The 21,476-nt window shown below is 45.4% G+C and overlaps 1 protein-coding gene across 1 annotated transcript; it reads left to right on the top strand.

Moving 5' to 3' along the window:
- Positions 1 to 5,814: 5,814 nt before the first annotated feature.
- On the top strand, positions 5,815 to 20,987 carry LOC8025986 (neuronal acetylcholine receptor subunit non-alpha-3). Its single transcript, XM_040208751.3, has 7 exons — positions 5,815 to 5,946; positions 8,210 to 8,254; positions 9,229 to 9,338; positions 12,275 to 12,371; positions 13,768 to 13,925; positions 16,962 to 17,221; positions 20,308 to 20,987. The coding sequence occupies exons 1-7, from the start codon at positions 5,881 to 5,883 to the stop codon at positions 20,640 to 20,642; spliced, it is 1,071 nt and encodes a 356-aa protein (XP_040064685.2). The 5' UTR covers positions 5,815 to 5,880; the 3' UTR covers positions 20,643 to 20,987.
- The last annotated feature ends 489 nt before the right edge of the window (positions 20,988 to 21,476 follow it).

Here is a 21,476-nt window from a genome sequence, read left to right as displayed (position 1 = left end):
ATCGTTTAAGCGAATGGAAGTGAAGTGGACCATCACAAACAGTGAAGGACACGCAAGGTGGTGACTCTGTACGTACGGTGCGGGCCAAAGGAACCCGACCCAATTTACATAAATAATACAAATCGTCCTGGCACACTATGGCACTTGAATTTACATTGAAAGTGAGTCTTTGGATTTGTTTTGTGAAAATGTCATAGGAAACGCTTCACTCAATCCGAAGTTACAAATATAAAATCAAAGACGTTCCAACGGCTCGGTCGATAATTAAGTTTTTTTCTTTTAATTCACGTGATGTGAGTTGTTTATACATCTAAATGATCAGCTGAGAGCAACGTCACGACTATTTTTTCTTATTTTTTTTGTTTTCGTCAAATAATTTGTTCTAGTGGACCACGAGAGCGCTGTTTCGTTTCCTTTGTATTTAACAAAAAGACCTAATTTTCTACTGAGTCATTCAAAAATTTTGTTTTTTTTATTTATCACTTCTGATTGGGCCAAGCTTGTCTCTTGATATTTGCAGGACACGAATCGAATGTTCACGGTTTATTGCGGTGTCTAGCGTGACGAGAATTAGATCACTTAGGCCCACGTGGTATATATTAGCATCCAGCGGCCGCCCAGTCTGAAAAGATGCACATCATTACTTGTTGCTATGTTCTGTCTCACAGATCTGACGGGTGTTCTCACATGTTAATATTTTATCGCGCTTTAAATTTGTGGAAGTCCCAATTCATTTCTCCTAAAAATTAAACCGTTCTTACGCACAAAAAAACGCATATCACGATCAGCTCATTTGGCTTCTTTCTAGTTTTCCTCCCTTTCTCTCTCCCCATTCCCCACCTCCTTTTCACGATTGTGATGACGTCACGGACTCCCTAGGGATATATTTTATAATAATGCAGGAGTCTGTTTGCCATTTGGCGTAATAATAACATCCGTCAAAGATACGTCTTATGTCGTAAATGCCGACGACCAGTTCGCGCTTTCCACTTTTCCCCCTCTTCCTCCTTGCCCCCCTTCCACCCATTCAACCGTTGCCTGTTTCCTCCTCCCCTATGGCGACGAGGATCGTCTGCCTTGCAGAATCTCGGGTCTGGTCGTCGGCCTTGCGACTTTCATTGTCTTGGAACGCTGACAAAAACACCAAAAAGTATGGAACGCGCGGTTGCATCTGCGCAAGCTTTACAAGAATCCTTTACAAGCTTTTATTTGTGCGGGGAGGTATTGCAGAAAACTTGTGCGATGTAAAAATGCGAATTAATTTGTAAACAAAAGCGTGTATGCTAAAAAAATAAGATTCACTGAAAAACCGCACTTTTGAAAATAGGAAAAATAAAACCCGTTAAGAAAAGTTTCAGTTCAGAAAAATCTGTTTTGTTTGTTAAAGACAGTCCTTGAGATTTACAATGTTTAACTAAGACGTGAGGGGAAAACTAAATTACTGTCGTTACGTAAGATAGATTGGACTGAATATGCAAAAGGAGGTTGTAAATAAATAGAAAGAAAGCTGGCAAACATCACTTGACTCTGGTATTTATTTATATTAGGTATACTACGGCTCAACTGAAAGCTATAGAAGAGGTGATAAATTATGTTAAAAATGCAAGTAAAAACATGAACATACAACTATACAGAAAGGGTCTAAAAGAACGTATCATTTTGGCTCTAAGACAAAGACACAATCGCACGAGCTTAGCATGTGAAGATGTTTTATTTTGTACTAGAACTCACCAATCGAGGGTTCTTGCAAAGCCACGTGCTCGCTGTCGTTTTGTCTTCAGCACTGCAGATTACACTCTTCACAAATGCACAGCCTGCAGCACGCCCTAGGGGGATAATGGAGTACTTTGGTGAGTAACGGACGTTCTACTTGGTACCAGTGTTGCTTGTATGTGTACGCTGTCATTACTGCGAGCAATCTGCGTCTGACTTATACCTGCAGCAATGCACCTGAGGGAAACTTGCCAGCTGGTTTTACCTTTGCCTGTTCGATGGCATCTTGAGAAGCTTTCTTATACAACCGACTTTGAAAGCATTTCATTATACTTTATATCGTAAGTTATGAGAGGATAATTCTGCCATATAGAAGACTGTTCCACGAGCCCACGCAAATTAATGCATGATGGAATTGTAACAATGTTTACTGAAGTCAAAACTCCCATAGAATAGCAAGATACAGGGTGATTGGACTTATCAAGACACATTATCGCCGATGTTTATAGATGTATACCTCGTTATATTTTGCGGTCCCTCATTTCTAAACGCTTCACCGTAACGATTGCAAGCTTTCGCTGCGGTCCCACGTCACCGCTTTCGCAACCGGAGGACGGGTTCTGTTTCGTGAGCTCGGGGGCGTCATCGAGACGATCTCTGGTTAGAACACGCCTCCTGAGAAAGGCGAGACCTTCTCCCGAAGAAGAAAAACACTCCTTTCGGTCGGGGACGCTCGTTGAAAATGACGGCCAAGCACCGTTTCCTTCGCCTGGCCACGATCCTGGGATACGTCGTCTGGGTCGCCTCTTCGCAAAACGGTACTTTCAAACACTCGCCCCTCTAACGTTTACGCATTCACAGCCTATAGCGTGCGGTAACCACATCCAAGCGTGCGCACATGCCTCGCTCCGGAAATCGAACAAGGCACGCGGATAACCACAGAAAATGGCGCCTGCCAGAAGAGCGTTTCTAGAGTGGTGTATGCTGACACTCAAGCTAACCATTTCGGACGAACCGGGACGATATACAGGATGCTGCAGCATGAGCTAGACTATACATGCCTTGCACATACGTCATTAAAATTGCATGCTGAGAGGGCCGTCGCCATGACGCCGTACCAAATCGTCATCGCCACATAGGAAGTTCCCTGGAGTCGCCGTGAGTTTGCCTCGCTGAGCGAAGGTTTCGCTATAATGGTTGCATGTGCGGTTATTAATTGTGCAAACAGGACTAAGAGCAACAAGCGTCGTGATCGTAACACCGTCAGTGATGCGAGATTTTTCAAACTATACCGAAGGTGATCTCCGCTCAGTGTCGGCGGACACACGAACTGAAGCGAAGGAGCATGTGGTTTGCGAAGATTAACAGGGCCGACCTGGTCGCGAACTTGAACACACAGGTGTGCAGTGAGCACTTTGTCACAGGTAAGAAATGCTTCTTGTCGTTCTCCGTTTTCGGGACGCGTTCACCTGGTTGCTGTCGGAAAATTGAATGTAAAACTTGGCGCAGCATTGTCTGCTGCGCCGAGTTTCGCGAACGTGAGCGCGTCAGCGATTGGCGTTTTTTCTTTGTTTTACAGGAGCTCCTTCTAAGTTGTTCGATGACAGGAACCCTGACTGGGCGCCGAGTTTGAAGCTCGGTTACACGGACGAAGGAGATCGCTCAGCCTCGAGTCGCAGCGCTGGAGGCTGAGCGAGTTGCGTTAGGGAAAAAGGAGGCGTCGAATGTCGTGTCCACGCCGACGCGAAGTTTGTAGGGATCCTCGCCGTCGCAAAGTTCCACCTTCTTCGCGTATCTCGCTCTCGTAGGTCCAACGAGCTCGTCGAAATAATCTCCGCAGAGCGGCAACGTCCGCTCCTCCGGCGACGGCATATTTAGCCCGTAGGCGCTGGTAAAAATAGACTGAAACGATTTGTTTACAAATTGTGCGAAGAACAACAAACACACACACACAAAAAAAAACGTCACGCTCTCAAACTGCGTAAACACGTTACGGTCGGCCGAAACACGCCGTCCACTACGCGTTGTAGGTTCTCCGGTCCTCCGGTGGTACGGAGCAATGGCGATGGGGGGCGGGGCATCGCGGCGTGACGTCAGGCGCAAGGCATTTGGACGTTCAGGCCGGGGCCTCACAACAGGGAGTTTTCGTAGGTGGTTTTCGCCGTCCCGCGACGCTCTCCGCGACCCGCTACGAAACCCGTAACTCTACAGTGAAGGCCATCGGCGCACAGGCGCAGTAGCGGCTTCTTCATTGCGAAGGGCTTAGCGGAGGCAGAAACGCGGTCTACAAAAACTCCCCAATGCCGTGCAAAAAAACATTCGCTGTCGGATAGTTACATTTCTTATTGTCTTAATGCGGCAGTTGGTGGCAGTATGCCGGAGGCACCCCGTGCGACACTTAAACCCTTTCGGTTAGCACTAACTTGGGTCGGCTTGTATTGCCGCTGGCTGTACCACTGGCAGATGAACGTTTACTAAATGCTGGCGCTCACCGGCTAAAGTATCTGTTCTTTATTATTAAATAAAAAAAAATATATGAAAGAAAACGTCGAATTCTGGCTCTGCAGTGCCGATTTCTCCTTGAGTTGACACAGATGTGAGTGTAGAATTTAAAGGCATGTTCGACTCATACGTTAACGAATTCGGAATATCTTTAAAACAGCCGATGTATATTACAGTGTATACAAACTTCATATAGTCTACATGTGACACTGCTCTTTTCATATGTCAGAAGATATGGCAGTCACATACTCTAGGCACAATTTGCACTCAAGAGATACTGTAGCTGTTTATACTTAGCAATTAACTCTTAGGAAGATTCAAGTCGCCATGAGAAAATGGCGTCCAGCAGAGACTGTGAACGCATGGAGATACAAAGCATCTGCTGACCGAAAACTGCTTCCACATCTTAATGAAAATAATAAAAATATATCGCCATTTGCCTTTAAATTTGGAAACGTGATGTTCCGAGGCTTTGCCAATACATTCGGACTGCAGATTCCCCGTTTTCAGCAATGCGTAGTACGTATAGATTTTTGGAGTGCGAAAAACTCTGCGCACTCTTCTCTGTCGGCACCATGAAGGAGACTGGTCGCTCGTCGCCTTCAACGGAATTTTATTAAACAACGCGAGGTTACTTAATCAAACTGTGTTTTAGAAAAAAAGACAAATAATTTATAAGTGATGTCATTCCCTCAACTTTAGTTTACTGAAGTAAATTTAAAAACTCAAAGGCCGTGTAGCGGTTTTTCTTTACAATGCTTTTTTGTTCGTTTTAGTGTTATGTAAATAAATTGACCAACACTCTTCTCAAGCATGCTTGGGCAGCCGGTTTTTAAACTGAAACAGTTGTTGTTTTTAGGTTGATCGAAGGTACACTCCGCAACACTGTTAGCGCGAACATGCCGTCGGCACTTTTCGGTATTTTATTCAAACGAAGTACTGGTGGTTGCCACTCAAGTGACTTCCTTGAAAGATGACTTTCAGCCTTGTTTTTACGGTCGTTGTTCAACTTCGAAAGAAAACAAAAACACAGTAAAAACTGGCGATCGCTTGTTCGCGCAAACAGTGCCGCGCTGTGTACATAGCATGAGCTGGCAATGTTTCACGCAATGAATAGCACTTTGTAGTTGAACGAGCAGACGTTATTTGACCTAACGCCAACTCCGTGCGAACTCGCAGTTCTGTGTTCAAAATGCAAACGCGCACACGCACTCGCGTACGTACACGCACACATTGCCTCTTGACTAAGAGTGCAGATGAAACAGAAAATTGTAAGAGAAGTAGAAACTGAAACTCTAGATTATTATTCGATGAGAAACAAATTTAATTTTATATCTTAAAACCCCTAAACAAAAAAAAAAAAAAGAAAAAAAAAGAAAAGGAATAAAATAGCAGACAAGACGACACAAAACCTCGAAGTTTAGAGCATGATGTTCCCTAACCAACTTGCCTCCATACTTTCTCTTACTAAATTAATTTTTTTAAAGAGCTATAATTTTTTTAATGTTGGTAAATATTTTTTTATCGCTATGTATGGTAATTGTTTTTTTTTTTTTTTTTGCTTTTTTTTTTGACAAAGCGACCGACGAGTCGAAGGCCGAGAATGACCGACGCCTTCGGTCCTTCCTGCTGCTCGAGAAGAAGTACGACACCGGGGTTCGGCCCATGTCCGGACCCAACGAGACGACGCAGGTCCGCTTCTCCCTGGGTCTACTTGACGTCCCCGTCCTGGTACGTGAGCTGTAGACTCACTAGATACAGTCGCCGACACCTTAAGCAACGCGGGACTCGGTCTACTTCTTGGTTCGTGATTCGCTCTTCGCCGGTTTTATCGGCTCACAAAGCACACTCGTTGGCTGCGAAGCCATAACAAGAACCTTTCGACGTGTCACGTCCTGCATTTCATAAATTGTCGGCAAGTATATATTAAAAAAAAAAAAAAAAAAAACGCACGCTTTAAGACATGATTATACGTCACGCAAAAGACAGTGTGCAGGCACTCTTTGAGGCGTGTTTCTTCCTCGCATACAAAGGTCACATTGATTGTACAAACATTCTCTGCACACATGTTGAAAGCATACATGTGTATGAAGCAACTTGCTTCGGACATGTTTGAGCTATGTCCGCAGACACTTATGTCATCATGTCCGCACCGAAAGCCGTGTCTTATGATGTATGAGCGACCGCCTTGGGGACTCCGAGGCAAGGGGCCGGACCACACGGATCACCCAAATGGCGGGTTCGAATCCCGATCGAGGTATGCCCGTATTCTGATGGAGGCTTATCGCGGAAAAGGACGCCATGTAGCCGAGATTTAGGCTGCACGTCGAAAGGTTCCTCGGGTGATCGAAATGAATCCTCAGCTAATCCTCCGCTGGAGCGTGCCAGGAGATGACTTTCGTTGCTTTGGCACGTAAAACGGCCACATTTGAATTGACACTTCAGCCATATCGGTGACATTGGATTGGATTGGATTAAGTTGGCTCTTTCCTTTATATCGGGTGAGCAGAGTCGGAGCTGCGCTCTATAGCCATATTTCACTCCTTTGGTTTCTCTATTTTTCCTCCACCATTCCTCGATCCGGCGTTTTGTGCCCTCGAGGACCTCGAGGACCAGTGCGTGGAATCAACGGTGCCATTGAGAGCTGCTTCTGCCGACGTGTCTAAAGGAGGAAGCAAGGAATGGTTTCCGTCGTCCTGCTTGCTGAAACAGTTCGCAAGGGATGCAAATAACACCGCTCAAAAAATTGAATTTTAGAATGGTAACGTTCGCAAACGGTGTCGATATGTGGTTCTAGCCATACTTGAGAAGTAATCCGTTACAAGTAAAGGATTACTTGTGATCCGTTACTTTTTCAAGTAATTTTGTAATTTCCACGTTACGTTTTTCGGAAGTAATTTGTAATGTAATTTCGTTTCAAAATATTGGTAACGGATAACTTTAATTGCTCGTTCATTTTAAAAATATGACCATAATACAGTAACTGGAGAATACGAGCAGAGCATTCTGCAGCATAAAGAGAGCAAGTTTAACTAAATAGAAATCATCAGGAAGGGGAGAATAGCTGAAAAGAAAACACGATTTTTTGTATGACCGGTCACTAGAACCACTAAAAAAAAGGGTCAGGCTTGTACAAATATACGGAAGACAAAGATCATGTAAGACAAGGACGAGTAGACTGTCCGTCGCCTTCCATCGTCTTTTTCTTTTTCTCCCGGGTAGGAGAAAGCTCTTCGTGTTTATTTATTCCTGTCTTTTACACCGTTTCACCCTTTCCAACTTCTTCGACGTCTCCCGCCACCTGCGCAGACATCAAACGCGGGTCCGTGCCCCCTAGATTCTCGGGTTCACAACTCGCATAACAGACGATGTAGCCTCGCGCGAGGGGGTCGAATTCTTTTTGTCTTTGTTGTGCGCTACTTTATTCTAGCACGCTTTTGAGGCACGGCTGGAAAGTGCCCGGCGCGAGGCTAAGAGCATCGTCTTCGAGTAATGTAAACAATATTTTATTTTTACAAGGAGTACCAGAATACAGGGTACGAGAAATAAAAAGTAGTGTTGCAGAAGATTTTTGAAAAATATAAAAATTGTTTCTTTTTGTTTTCTGGATAAGTGTACGGAAAAAGTAACATGAAGGTAGTATGTTATGTAAGGAGTAAAGTAATCCGTTACTTTTCAGCGCAAGTATTTGTAACGGTAATCCGTTGCATTTGAGGCTCGGTAATTTGTAAATGTAATCCATTACATTTTTCAAGTAACGAGGGCAAGTCTGTTTCTAGCTTCTAAGCACCAATATGTCTGCGCCCACGAGGAGCAGACACGTAAATAAGCGTCACGCACACATGTTTTTCATTTCCTCCGTCTTAAACAACAAACATTGAAATAGAACTGCGCTGCTAGATTCTTTGCACAAACACTATACTGAAATTAAATTACCACTAAAATAAAAATCAGAGAAGTGAAATGTACACATTGCCTTGATCTTTTTTTCCAGAATCCCAAAAGGCACCTTTTCTACGCGGACGCCTACACCTGCATGGTACGTTCATACTTCAGTAATTTGATGCCTTTTTTGCCCTTCGTCTTTCTAGCAAAATTAGGCATGATAAACCGTCCTTCATATTACTCCTGTAGTATTATTTAAGTGTCTATCGCTGACTAAGTACTAACTTTCTAATCGAAAATTTTGCGTCATGCCAAGACTGTAATGAAGTCTGGCATCAATTTCGAACTACACTGTGCCCCCAAAACTGAAAAGTTTACTAAATTAGCTAAAAAGTTAATAAGAAGCATCAAATTAATTAGCTGACTAATTAACCAATCCGGCCGCTTTTCAAGTGGCCCCCATGGGGCCCCAAACTTAGACTAAAAAAAAACAAGCCTACGCAAGTTCCGCTTTTTTTTTAAATTGGCTAGTCCCATTAAAACAACAACAGCAACCACGACAACAACAACTTTAATATATTTTTAGAGTGATTTTGTTTTCGTGGGCTTTCACTGATTCACTGAATATGCCATTTGTAAACTCAAAATATACATATTTTTGTTTTATAAAAAGGCAAAATAATTTCCTTTTTAAAAGAGTGTCAAGCAACATTGGCGGTCGCCACTTGTTGGGCTATAAGCGTGTGACTAGATCTGAGTCTAACCCGGGCCGAGTTCGAGCCGAGTTCGAGCCGAGTTCGAGCCGAGTTTGAGCCCAGTTTGAGCCGAGTTCGAGCTGAGTTCGAGCCGAGTTTGAGCCGAGTTCGAGCCGAGTTCGAGCCGAGTTCGAGCTGAGTTTGAGCCGAGTCGAACCGGGCGCTGACGTAGCTGTCGTGTCCAATCCCTGATCAGTGTACGTGCCTAAAGAGTGGTGGACTCGGATAACTGGCGCAGCAGCTACTAGGTGGCGTGCACTTTGGAAAAGGGTGTATATAGTTTACTGCCTTTCTTTTTGCCAAGGGCTGTGCATTTTATTGAGCGAGTTTGTTTTGCTTACACGTGTTCAACTGGTCTTCGTTCTCGGGTCAGACGTGGACGGATCCTCGGCTCAAGTGGGACGCAGAGAAGTTCGGCGGTCTGAACATGGTCCGCCTGAGGGCCAGCGAAATCTGGGTTCCCAAAGTGGTCGTAATGTCGTTGTAAGTCACTCTTCGTCAAATGGTGTCACGCATTTATAGATACGCAGTTGTTTTTGTAACATTAGTCCCCGATTAATCCCGATTTCTCGCCTGGCACTGAAAATAAACACCAAAAAACACTGACTAAAACCCCCACCCCCCGAATTCGGGAAAAGGGGGGGGGGGGAGGGGGGGCACTTCAAATTTAAAGAAACATGAACTCTAAAAAGAAAAAAGAAAAAAAAACCTATTTACAATTTAAAAAACACACATTAGTTTCTTGGGTTGTTTTCGCGCAACAGTAATCGCGGATTAAAACTAATAAAAACGAGCAGCGTTCACCTCCTTAACTCGCAACCAGGTCAAGCGGCCACGTGATCTGGAACCGATTATGTTCCGTCAATGTGCATCATAGCCACGCCCTAAGGTTGGCAAACCTGAGGACACATGTCGAGTTCCAGACATCGATATAGATTCGGGACATTGTCCTCATTGCCGCGATTGGACACAAGCCACTATACCCGAATGCTTGTCGAGCTCACGAGCCCGAATCGAGTGTCCACGCAATGCTCGGGTTCAATCTATGCACCGAGAAACTGAGGGAGAGGAGGAGACGAGAGTGACGTCTCAACGCCGAGCTCTGATTGGAAGGATTAGGGGGTAGGCGTAAAGCTATTGCTGCCTTTGTCTCCACTGCCCTCGTCGAACGCATTCGGGTGCACTCGTCGAACGCATTCGAAACGCCGGACTCCGGCATTCCGCGAGTGTACACAGTGCACGCTGGAGGTTCAAATGGCGCTCGTGTCTTTGGGACACCCGGTTACGAATTGAAGCAGACAGCAAGAAGTCCACTTTTACGGTGTTCCTGTGCATTCCTATATGGGGAAACGCGCGTGCATTTTGTCTCTTCGCCGGAGGATAACAGTAGTTACCTTTGTTACTTGGGTCGTAGCGAATAGTAGGTAACTTTATTACATTATAAAAGTAAAATTGTTCTAGGTACAGTATTTTCCCGATCAGTGAGCGATGTTTAACTACTTTCCAGTATTGCGGGCTTGCTTTTACCACTTAAGGATTCGCGCCCGCGAATCTGCAAGTGAAAATGCGCCATTGGTCCTTTGTTTCACAGTAAGCTTGTAAAGACAAGCGGCGAATGTAAGCAAAAATAGAAATCGAACAGAACGTAGGACTTGTTCAAGGAGCACCAACATCCCGGGACGATAAAATTGATTATTTTCGAGATTTAAATTCGACCAAAAAATGGGGCCCCCATTTAAGAGCTGTTAAAACCCGTAAATAGTAAAACTACGCGCACTATAACAGTTGTGTTACCTTTTAATATTGTGCTGAATTTATCGGTCAGTTTTCTCTCTCTTCCTCATTTTAAAAGTTTTCAAGTATGCAGGTATGAGTTTTGAACGCTAGAACAAACTTACCTTTGCACCCATACATGAGCGGCAAAGTTAATAAAGCGAATATTATTTTGTTCAAATCTCACTGATTCCTCGGCTCTATTTTATTTTGATCGTCTACATGCGCAGGTAGGCACTGAATCAGTGTTAGTGCGTAGTTCTTGACGTCTCTTTAGATTTTCGAGATGATTTTCATTGCCTTGGCACGTAATCCCACCTGCAGAAAATCACCGATGCCGTGTTCGCGCTAACAGTGTCGTACAGTGCACATAAGTACATGTATGAAGCCATTCTAGCACCGTTTTTAATGCCATGATCTCGAAAGAAAGCACCGCAACTGACCAACATTTTCGTCTGCGTGACTGAGAAATATTCCGGGCTACCTAACACGTATACGATTCATTCGTGGTATTTGCTCTTATAATGAAGCACATGGAGAAAATGCACTCATTTCTCATAGAAATGCATTACCGGAAATCAATTTCCGACTGTTTGCTGTCTGCTTCCATTTGAAGAGAACACAAGCGCCGGTGTGACCTATAGCGCACATTATAATAACTCTATGCACAGGGACCTCCGAACGAAGTCGTCGAGTTTTATGACGGAGATATCGAAAGAAAAAGCTCGCTTTTATTCTTTAAATTACTCCGGAACAAGCACGCTTCTTGGTCAGTGGAATGGCGTGCGAGTATAGTTCGCTATACTTAATCTCTTTCTCATTTGTTATTCGGCGTTGGTGTCAACTACTTCCGCAGTCTCGTTGGCTGGTACACTCATTTTCACCTCAAAAACCGTAGAAAAAAAAAGAAAAAAAGACCGGCTCCTTTGCGTTGCATTACTAATTTCCCCCTTTATGCGAAGAATTGAGATATTATGTATATAGGTGGCGTGTTAGATTAAGATATATCTTGTCTTATCAAGACGTACTGTTTCAAACGCCAAAAACATCGCTTCTTCCTCCAACAACAAAATCTTGTATAGGAACTATTTCGCGCGACGTATGAACAATGCGCAAAACTTCTTTTATCTTGAGGGGAAAAAAATTAAAAACAGTTTGCGCTATGACACTGAGCACGACGTTTTACCATTCGTCGCAGCGCAGATTATATCTTCTTATAGGACCCCTAATCATATTTTCCGCCTCATCATTCGCCGAGCTTCTGCCATCGCCGCGATCAATTCTCCCGAGCGTTTTGCAAAAAAAAAAAAAAAAAAAGGACGGAGCAGATTTTGTTATTGCTCATATACACCATGATAAAAACGCTATGTCCGCTGCAGGCACGATGACAGCTTTTGCATTATACAGACTTACTGTTTGCATTACAGTTTTAAGCAGACAGCTTTTGTATGCCCAACCTGGCAGGAGCGTGGTACAGAAAAGAAAACGTCTCAGACAGTGTGTCAGACTGTCTTTTTGCATGGTGTGTTATAGCAAGGCGAATGCTGCGGCTTTTAGAGTGATGGATTATGAGAAACAAGATGGTGGAGAACTCGCAACGATCCCTACTCTCTGCACCCCCTCCCCCCTTTCTGCCCTTCATGCAGCGTCGATCTGAGTTCACGCTCGGACTCCGTGGCTCTCGCTACTCCTGGTGGAGGCGTGTCCTACTGTCCTGTGCATCCCATCCACGCCGCATGCAAGGTACGCATCGAAGATCGTTCACACACGGGACACGATTCCGTCCAGCTAAGCGGATGGAATCGTTCTCTGGCTCACACACTTGCCGCTGCTTATGACCGAGTTAGGGTGCTTATTACGTGGCTGTCTGTCTCGGGGTGAGAGAGAGGTAGGCGTTTATTAAACAATGTGAGACATCCTTTGCTGCACATCGCGGTGACGCGCGCATCATCGCATTGGCAGCATTTCTCGTTATTGTAAGCGTCTTCGGCTCTGTACACTCAGTCAACTTAACTGATCAAACTTCCTTTTTGTGCAGCATACCCCTAAAACAATATCATTTATCATTCCTCTTCTTGTCTCAAAATGAAGTCTTAACACAGCTATCGCCGGCAAAGTTCAGCGCCGCGAGTAGCACCGTCAAATAGAGACACTGCGAACCGATACGATCAAGTGCTTGGCTCTTTTTCGCTGACAAAAGCTCCGTTATGTTTAAAAAAAAAACAAAAACGATATGTTTTCTTTTTTTATTTCAATGTTAAGAAAATAATTACTGGTGCTTGCGTACACTCATTAATTAAAGGCGCAACAAATTGCAAATTTAGGGTCAGTGAGAGAGGGGTCGCCAAATGAAAACGCATCCCTCCCGAACAGCAGCGCTCCTAGCGTCAGTTTTTGCCCCTTTACGTGAGTGAACACGCTACATAAACACCAGTTTGTATCAGGCACGTAGCCAGAAAGGGGGGGGGGGGGGGGGGCATGGGGCCCGGCCCCCCCCCCCCCCCCCGAAATCTTCCATTTTACTGGGACCCTCCTCTCCCGCCTCCCCCTCAAACAGCATTGTGTAATGGGCGCCCCCCCCCCCCCCCCCCCCCCCCCGAACCGAAGCTTTGTGACCAGTCGCGTGGTGGTACACAAATCCTGCCGGAAAGAGCCTTCATAGTTTGTGTGCAGTTCACTTTATGTGCACATTTCCGCAGTTTGTCGTTCGCTGAGATCCTTCTATTGTACGCCATGATTGGCCAGCGTAAACTCGCATAATTTCTTTTATGGTCCTTGACTGTTTAAAAAAGGCAGGGCGTGCCAAGCAAACAAATTATCTGCAAACTCATGTCAAGCATATTCGAAACATGCTTGCTTCATACGTATGCATGCTTACCACATGTCTGAAGACCGTTCTTGGATAGCCAATCTGACATCAAAAAGCACTCCTCTAGCACTGTCTGCAAACTGTCTTTTGTACGACGTATTAGCAGTGGTCGTCATGGCACAGACAATGCCAATTTCGTTGCAAAAAGGTATAATTAATTTAAAAAAAAATTGTATGTAGAAATCGACTTCAAATCGAGAGCTATGTCTGTGCGTTACGGTACTCTTTCACGTAACCGAGATCCATCTATCACAACCCCACCCACCGCAGACGGACATGACGCACTTTCCGTTTGATCGGCACGAGTGCATCGTCGAGTTCACCAATTTCATCGACACCGAGTCCAACGTGAACCTGACCGTCGGAAACGAACCGGCGGCTCCCGAGGGAAGGTCCGAGTTCAACGTCGTTACTATTACCACCACCAGGTGAGGAACGTTATACGGCCACCGGTTACTACCATGTTCCGTTCCACGTTCAGTCCGACCAGTCGAGCGGCTGCAAAGGTCGCTCGTCGCCTTTGTGCACTCTGTTCTGCGCTTTCTTAAAGCGACGGCGACGAGGAACTCGCGTCGCAGAAAAGCCGGCGTGCGCTAAAATCTAGGATTGGTCGATAGGGTCATGATGTCACAGCCACGTGACCTCGAGTGGGAATTTCGCACAGTCTTAAAAGAAAGAACATATCAAATGGTACACAATCGTTGCCGCTTACGCTCAAGAAACGTATGCCCGACGGGCTAAAGCACAACTCTTTCTTTAACGTACGCTGAAAAACATAAAAAAGAACTGCGTCCCAACAAAAAATAAAAACGTGCTCAACGGTCTCGGGTTGTTTAGGCAACATGCACTCCACCGGCCACCGGCACACACACTCCCTTTTCTCTAGGCCAAGCTTCAACTGGGAGCGTGTTGCTATGCAATGTGAAAAAGAAATTTTTGACAGCGTGTGGAACACACATGCGCTTAACACGTTTAAGTACATCGCAACCATCGCTGCAAATGACACTTTTGTACAGCGGGGCAAAAAACAAACTTAACACCAAGTCACGTTTCAGCGTCTTCTTGCTTTCCACGTACAGGTACTCCAAACAAAAGCGGAAAGACAAAAAGTGGAATGCGTCGACAACCTTTTTGTGAAAACCATACACAGTCTTAATGACTCACTGCCGTAGGATGATACAACAAAGGTCAGCAAATGAGGTTTGAGGTAACAGATTTTTTTTGCCACGCGAGGCTCGCTTGCACGGCTCTGGAACGAACGGGGAATATGTATGTTTATATGTTTCGCTATCGCGTTCCACTCTTTAAAGGCGAAGCTTAAGCGTTCTCCATTTTTTTTTTTTTGGTGCATGATCGGTCGAGCCGATCATATAGCATACCAAGAAAGACAACGAGCGCAGGGAGAGTGCACTTTCTTGGCACTGTTTGATTGGATCTGTCGGAATGTGGCATCAGCTACGGTCGGACACAAAGTGAGACTGAGTGAAGGACTTGGATCAGACACGTACACTCGACTAAAATAAAGTAACTAATTACCGTTACCCGTGACTAGCTCAAAGGAGGAACTAAATACGTTATTTGTCACTGCGATTTAAAGGGAACGCCCTACCTCGGCTCGAACGCAACGCATTACATTCGTGTTACTCTGAATGTGTCGTTTTCACGAAGGCGTAGTCGCTTCCTATATTTGTTGCGTTTAGTGATTCCTCGCTTTTTTTAACGCGTAAACTCGGGAACTACCGTGGCTATATTGACATATACCATAATGCTGGGGGGGTATCTAGAGTTTTCGTTGTGCAAATTGCATGTGCGAGCTGGGGGGGGGGGGGGGGGGGGGGGGGGGAGGGGAACTAGACTGGGTACCTGTGTTGAACACGGGGCGCTTCCAGAAATAACCAAATACCACTGGTCGTTACGTCATCAAAAAGTAACGAAAATATATGGTGCTCGTTCCTTGTCTTGCAAAGTAACTAGGTAATTACTTCGCTACACCCATAAAGGTAACTTAGGTACAAGTAACGCGTTACGTAGAAGCAGGGTTGTAAAGGTACTTCAGAATTGTACCTAAGATATAGTTACAGTGACTCGTGCAAAAAGTACCTGAGGTGTGCGTATACTGAACACTTTGAAGCGACCCGAGACTGGAGGATATGAAAGTTGACACCAAGAGAAGAGAAGCTTCTCTTTCTGAGACGTTCTCCTTGTCTCCTCTTGGTGTCAACTTTCGTGTGACTCAGTCTCGACTCTCGCGTTGCTTCAAAATGTTCAGTGTACACCAGCTCACTTAGGCCCTTACGTACTGAGGTACGTATCTAGGTACTCACTGAAGAATGCACCTAAGTACTGATACGGCTGCTTAAAATGTACTAGGGACTTTGAGCAAACCGCTACGGTGTTCCGCGTACCGCACTACCGGAGCCTTTATCGGCTAGACTAGCCCTTTCCAAATTTTATTATTATTTTAATAAAATGACTCTCTCTCTCTCCATCCAAGTATGAATTACCTACTAGCCCAAGCATTCGCATTATCAAGCTTATTGTAACACCTCGACTTACCCTTCCTAAGAGTGAACAATACCTTTATGACATTCAAAGCCTGCCTCCAATAGGAGAAGAAAACGTGCCTCCAAAGAGACAAAAAAAAAAAAAAAAAGTCGTGAACACTTTTTTTTAAAGGGATAATACATTATCATACAAAAAAAAAAAAAGGAATGCCAAAGCATGCGTGCGTGACTTTTTATTGTAATCTTAGCGTGTTTCTTTCTGTTTGGGGTTACGTAGAGGCGGTAGCATATCACTTGTATCTGCAAGGTACGAGGAACGTGTTTCGTTACTTCGTTTCTGTAGCGTCCATAACGCAGTGCGGAGTCGACGATCACATGCCGTCTCATGCTGTCAACATTAATGTGCTCATTCTGGGGACAATGGCAACCAAATGACACCGTCTGGATTTATCTCGATGTTTCTTGTCTCTGACTGAATGTGCCCTTCGGCTCCACATTAGCGCATCAATACTTTCCAGTTCTTACCGTGTCTGTAGCTTGGCTAAAGCGATCAAAACGTATCTGCAATCAGTAAATTCACTAAGTCACAAGTTACTGGAAACTGTACCCAAGACACAGGTATACAAATACGAAAAAAGTAAAAGTACATAGGTTCGTACCTTCGGTACAACAAACGCACCTACTTACCGATTTGCAGTTGATTGTACTGTAGTTATACTTTACAACCCATGCATGCAAGTCTGAGTGCGATATTTTAATCTTAAAAAAATTGTTGACCAACCGTTCCCCCCTTTTTTCTTCTTTTGATGCCACTGAGACTCTATGACTTTGAAGCGCGTTGATTGAAGTCAAGATTTCGATTTCTGGAACCTTAAAGCGTATTTAATAATTTCTCGCATTGAGTAGACCAGTGGCAGGAAGCTCGCGTCTTATGTCCCACCTCTACCTTTCTTTTTTTAGGCGCGTTCAGAACTACGGAGGAGACTTCACGTACCCTTTCATCGTGTATAACTTCCTGCTGGAGAGGTCGAGTAGCCTCCACTTGTACACGGTGGTTCTGCCCACGGCCGGGGCGGGCCTGGTGTCGCTGTTGGTCTTCTGGCTTCCGCCGGCCTCTGACCGGAAGTTCACCCTCATTGGAGCGTCCATCTTGGTGTCCCTTCTACTGCTGTACAGGGTTGCGGATGTGGCCGAGGGGTCCTTCAAAGCCCCCAAAATAGGTGTGTGCACGGTGGAAGGTCTTTGCCTCAAACCTGATATGTTCTCTAGACTTTATGCCAAAGCTGATAACTTCCATAGTCTTTGTTCCGAAGCTGATACTTTCTCTACTCTTTGTCCCGAAGTTGCTACTTCCTCTATACATAGTTCTCACGAACGTCACAGCCGGGGCTTATGGGATATGTCAACGCCATTTACCAGGTGCTGACATAGTTTTGGTTTCGGGATTGGCGCCGGCAACGTTGGCCGCTCCTGTGTTGGCTGCGTCGCGGCTTTTGCGGCGCACACAGTGCACGTTTCTTTCTTCTAATGTACGGTCACGGTCGCAGTGGTGCAGTCATGCCGATGTGCACCATGTTCGGCTGCCAAAGCAGAAGCATGTCCTCTGCACAGCAGAGTAACAGGGAGCCAAATGTAGGGCTGAACCGTTTGCCAAAAGTGATAACGCGGCAGTGTGAGCGTACAGCCGCTTTCCAAGAAACGCCGAAGCTTCTGGCTTGGAAGCATACATCGTAAGAATCTTAAGAACCTGGACAACGTCCTTGTCTGCTGTCGTCACTTCATTACAGATAAGAAATACGTTGCTCAACTGTGCGCAAATTCCTAAATGTTTCTGTTCGCACCCTGTGCACATTGCCATAGCGGCTGAGGCAGTGATCTGGTGCTTTGCTTTGCTTTGCACCAGATCACTTGCTTTTACCTTTCTCGAAGCGTTTCTGTAATTGTGTAGTGTTTGTAGCACACTTGTGTCGATGGTGTTGCGATGGTGGCGCCGAGTTTACCGAGCTAAGATGCTGCGAATTCTAATGCAGCAAGTACGGGCAGATCTCTTCGTTAGCAGGCAAACCTTTGGCTCTTCGGCTCATAAAGATGCTTGTTTTATTGCCTGTCAACCTACCTCGCTCAGCACGACGATACGCTTTGATGGGAGACGCATCGCTGTCAGGCTCTTCGCCCATCCACTCGTGCAATAGCTATTGGCATGTAGGGCCTTGAAGGCCTTCATCCGTTGCAGTGACATGTAGTTCGTCGAGAAAAGCAGATAGTTAATTATGTACACGTGCGTCGTGGCTGGCAGCACGTCCGCTTCGGGTGTAGTGTCCGCGCCGGCGCGTATCCTGTACGGATCGTCGCCGTCGCACATCTTTAGACCCATGCCGGGCCCGTGTGGGGCCAACAAGCTCTTCGAAAGAGGAAGGGCAGAACTCATGGCGAGTGGCTTTCGCCATCTCGCTGTACGGGCGATGCAAATTCCGTAGCGAAGTCGCAATCGAGTGGCGCACATGCGGCGGCGGCAGCGTCCGCGTCTGCTTCTCAGTTCCTGGCAATGGCGGTCGGCGGGCGGGAGTAGAGGAAGTGACGTCACGTAAGAACCATGTATAGTCTTTGTACTGAAGCTGATACCTGTTCTAGCTTTTATCTCAAAAGTGAGAACCTTTCCTAGTCTTTGTTTCGGTGGTGAAGCTGATACCTTCCCTATAGTCGATGACAGATTGAAAGTAAAATGGAAGCTCCTCCCACTTCCACTTTAGCAGAGCGAATACTGGAGAGGAAACGGCCTCTTTTCCAGTGTTCGCTAAAGTGGAAAGAGGTGAAGGAGCTTCCACTTAACTTCTAACCTGTTACCTACCATAGTATTTATTCCAGAACTTATACCCTCCCTATCCTCTGTCCCGAAGCTGACATCTTTTATTATTTAAAGATTATCTTTGGTGTTGTAGAAATTCACGAAAATAACTTTGAAGAACAGATCACCAACATCAAGGACACGAATGAAACATGGTCTCAATTTCAGGGGTAGACTATTTCGAAGATTCAACGTTTATCGAACCAATATTGACCAGTCGTGCTGAATGGGCCATGAGAATAAGCCTTTCCCCGTACCGGTTTGTTAACAGTATGTGGTTAGGAACGGGACGAAGGACAACGGAGTGGATTTTCTCATGTTCTTCGTTATCCTAATTTACAAAATTTTTACCGTGATTTCTTTTTCTATTTAAACACACGGAATCATAATTTACTGTCACAAATTCATCTACGCTCTTGCATCTATTTCACTAACCTCCACGCCACAAAAAATAAAACGGCCCCTTTCATGAATGCCTGTGACAATCTTTCCGGTGGATCCGATCGCGAGGTTAATATACAGGTATTAGGGAGTTTTCGTAGATCGTTTCCGCCATCCCGCAAAGCTCTCCACAACTTGATACGAGATCAGGGTTTCTTCGGTCAAGGCTAGCGGGACGCAAGCGCAGTAGCGGTCTTTTCTTTGCGGATAGCTTAGCGGAAGAAGAAAAGCGGTTTACGAAAACTACCTATTAGGGAGTTTTTGAAGATCGTTTGCTCCGTCCCGCAACGCTCTGCGCAACCCGCTACGATACCCGCAACTCTGCAGCCAAGGCCATTGGAGTGCAGGCGCAGTAGCGGCTTCTTCGTTGCGTAGGGCTTAGCGGAGGGGGACACGCGGTCTACGAAAACTCCCTTATTAGTCGACATCGGTTCTTGCACATCTAGGGCGGGAACCACTCTCGGCATACGTCAACAGCAGGCCGACCTCTCGCAGTCTAGACATTCATCGTATACATAGCTTGTTTGCTTGTGGGCCAAGCACAAATTGTGCTCTTAGTCACCTTACGCTAGGATCGCTCTTGTGAGGAATTATTTACACCGAAATTAGAAGTTTTGATGGGCGATCACGAGGCGCTTTTGGTATTTCACGAGGTTACAAAGTTAGGAGACTGACCCTCCTTAGCCCGATATCGCAAAGCTCTAGTTACACTGCTTGTACATCATTCAAAAGCAGTGTTCGTTGCAGACATGATGTCATAATTATCTGCTGACGGGCCCCAAGTATTGTGGGACCATGTTCGCTTCATAGGCATGTTTGCTTCGACAATGTCTGCGGACAGTGTTAGTGTGACCAACGTGACTGAACCGTCATGCAAGGAAGAAACAAGCCTCCGACACTGTCTGCGGCATGTCTTTTGTATGATTTATTAGCCGTATGACCGCGGCTTAATCCTGCGTATGAACCCCAAATGTGACTACATAAGGTGACCTTCTGCGCTTTTTTTTTTTCTTTTCACAGTGATTGTACTGGGAACTATGGTCCTGTCAAACGCATTCATCGCCGTTTGCACCGTGGTCAGTATGCACATGATCAAGTCCGTCCAAAGAAGAAGGCTTCCCGCCATCCTTGCCAAGGTGTCTCGAGTAGTGGCAACTGGGGTGCCTTTTCTTTGTCCGGTTCCGGGACAAGCAGGGACACCGGGACTTTCTGGACGACGAAAAGACAGCGATGAAGACCAGGAGGAGACAACGTATGACGACGCGGCACTTCGGGAATGGTACATCGCGGCGCAAGCTCTAGACCGTGTACTCTTCCTTGTCTTTGCAACCACCTACGTCCTGGTATGCGTCTGATGACTGATACGCCAGGAGGTACGGACACCGTGAACTTTAGAATGAACGCTACCATCGAAGGTTTTCAAAATCGAAAGTGAAAACGCAGTGAGAGCTTTGCGCAGAGGTCGTGTTCGCAAAGATTTCTGCGAGACTCGGGAATGTTCGCCTTAATTGCAAGGACCATTGAGTTTGACTACAAGAACCGTAATGGGTCATTTTGTCTCTTGAATAGAAACCTTTGTTGGCACCCTATGCCACAGTCAAGATTATGAACAGGTGTTCTGCTTGTGCCTCACTTTCTGTTGGAAGCATGACAATTTCTCATAGGATTTTTGTTATTAAAGAAACATTAAACATTACCAATATGGCCAAGAGCTCGAGACCTTGTCTTCAGAAGACCGCAGCACGATATACGTTTACCAACTTCGACTTTGTGCCGTGGCTTTTGTTGTGCACCAGACCGGGGTTCACCGCAGCACTGATGGCGGTTTACTCTGGCAACCATGTCTCCATCTAACAGTCGCGCGCAGCATTTCATAAGACATCGACGGGTGAGCGTTGCTTTTCTCACGCAAGTGCTCTTACATTCTGAATAAATGTGCCATACATATCTGCTCGCTCATTAGGATAGCACTGAGCACAACTTGCGAGATGGAGTATAATTTTGACAGTTTGCCTTCAATAGTGTGATTTTAATTCTTGGAAAACTGAATGCACTCAGCTTGCGCACCATAGATATAAAAATAAACATTCTAAAAAAAATGGCCTAGAATCACAGGCAGAGACTATGCGTTCGCGCCTAGAATTGCAAATACCAAAGTATTTTGCGAAATAAAAAAAGATCATAGTTGA

Source organism: Ixodes scapularis, unplaced genomic scaffold (genome assembly GCF_016920785.2).
Source record: "Ixodes scapularis isolate PalLabHiFi unplaced genomic scaffold, ASM1692078v2 PGA_scaffold8__174_contigs__length_109621045, whole genome shotgun sequence".
Lineage (NCBI taxonomy): Eukaryota > Metazoa > Arthropoda > Arachnida > Ixodida > Ixodidae > Ixodes > Ixodes scapularis.
The sequence above is the reverse complement of the archived record's forward strand: the minus strand, read 5'-3'. Positions and strand labels throughout refer to the sequence as shown.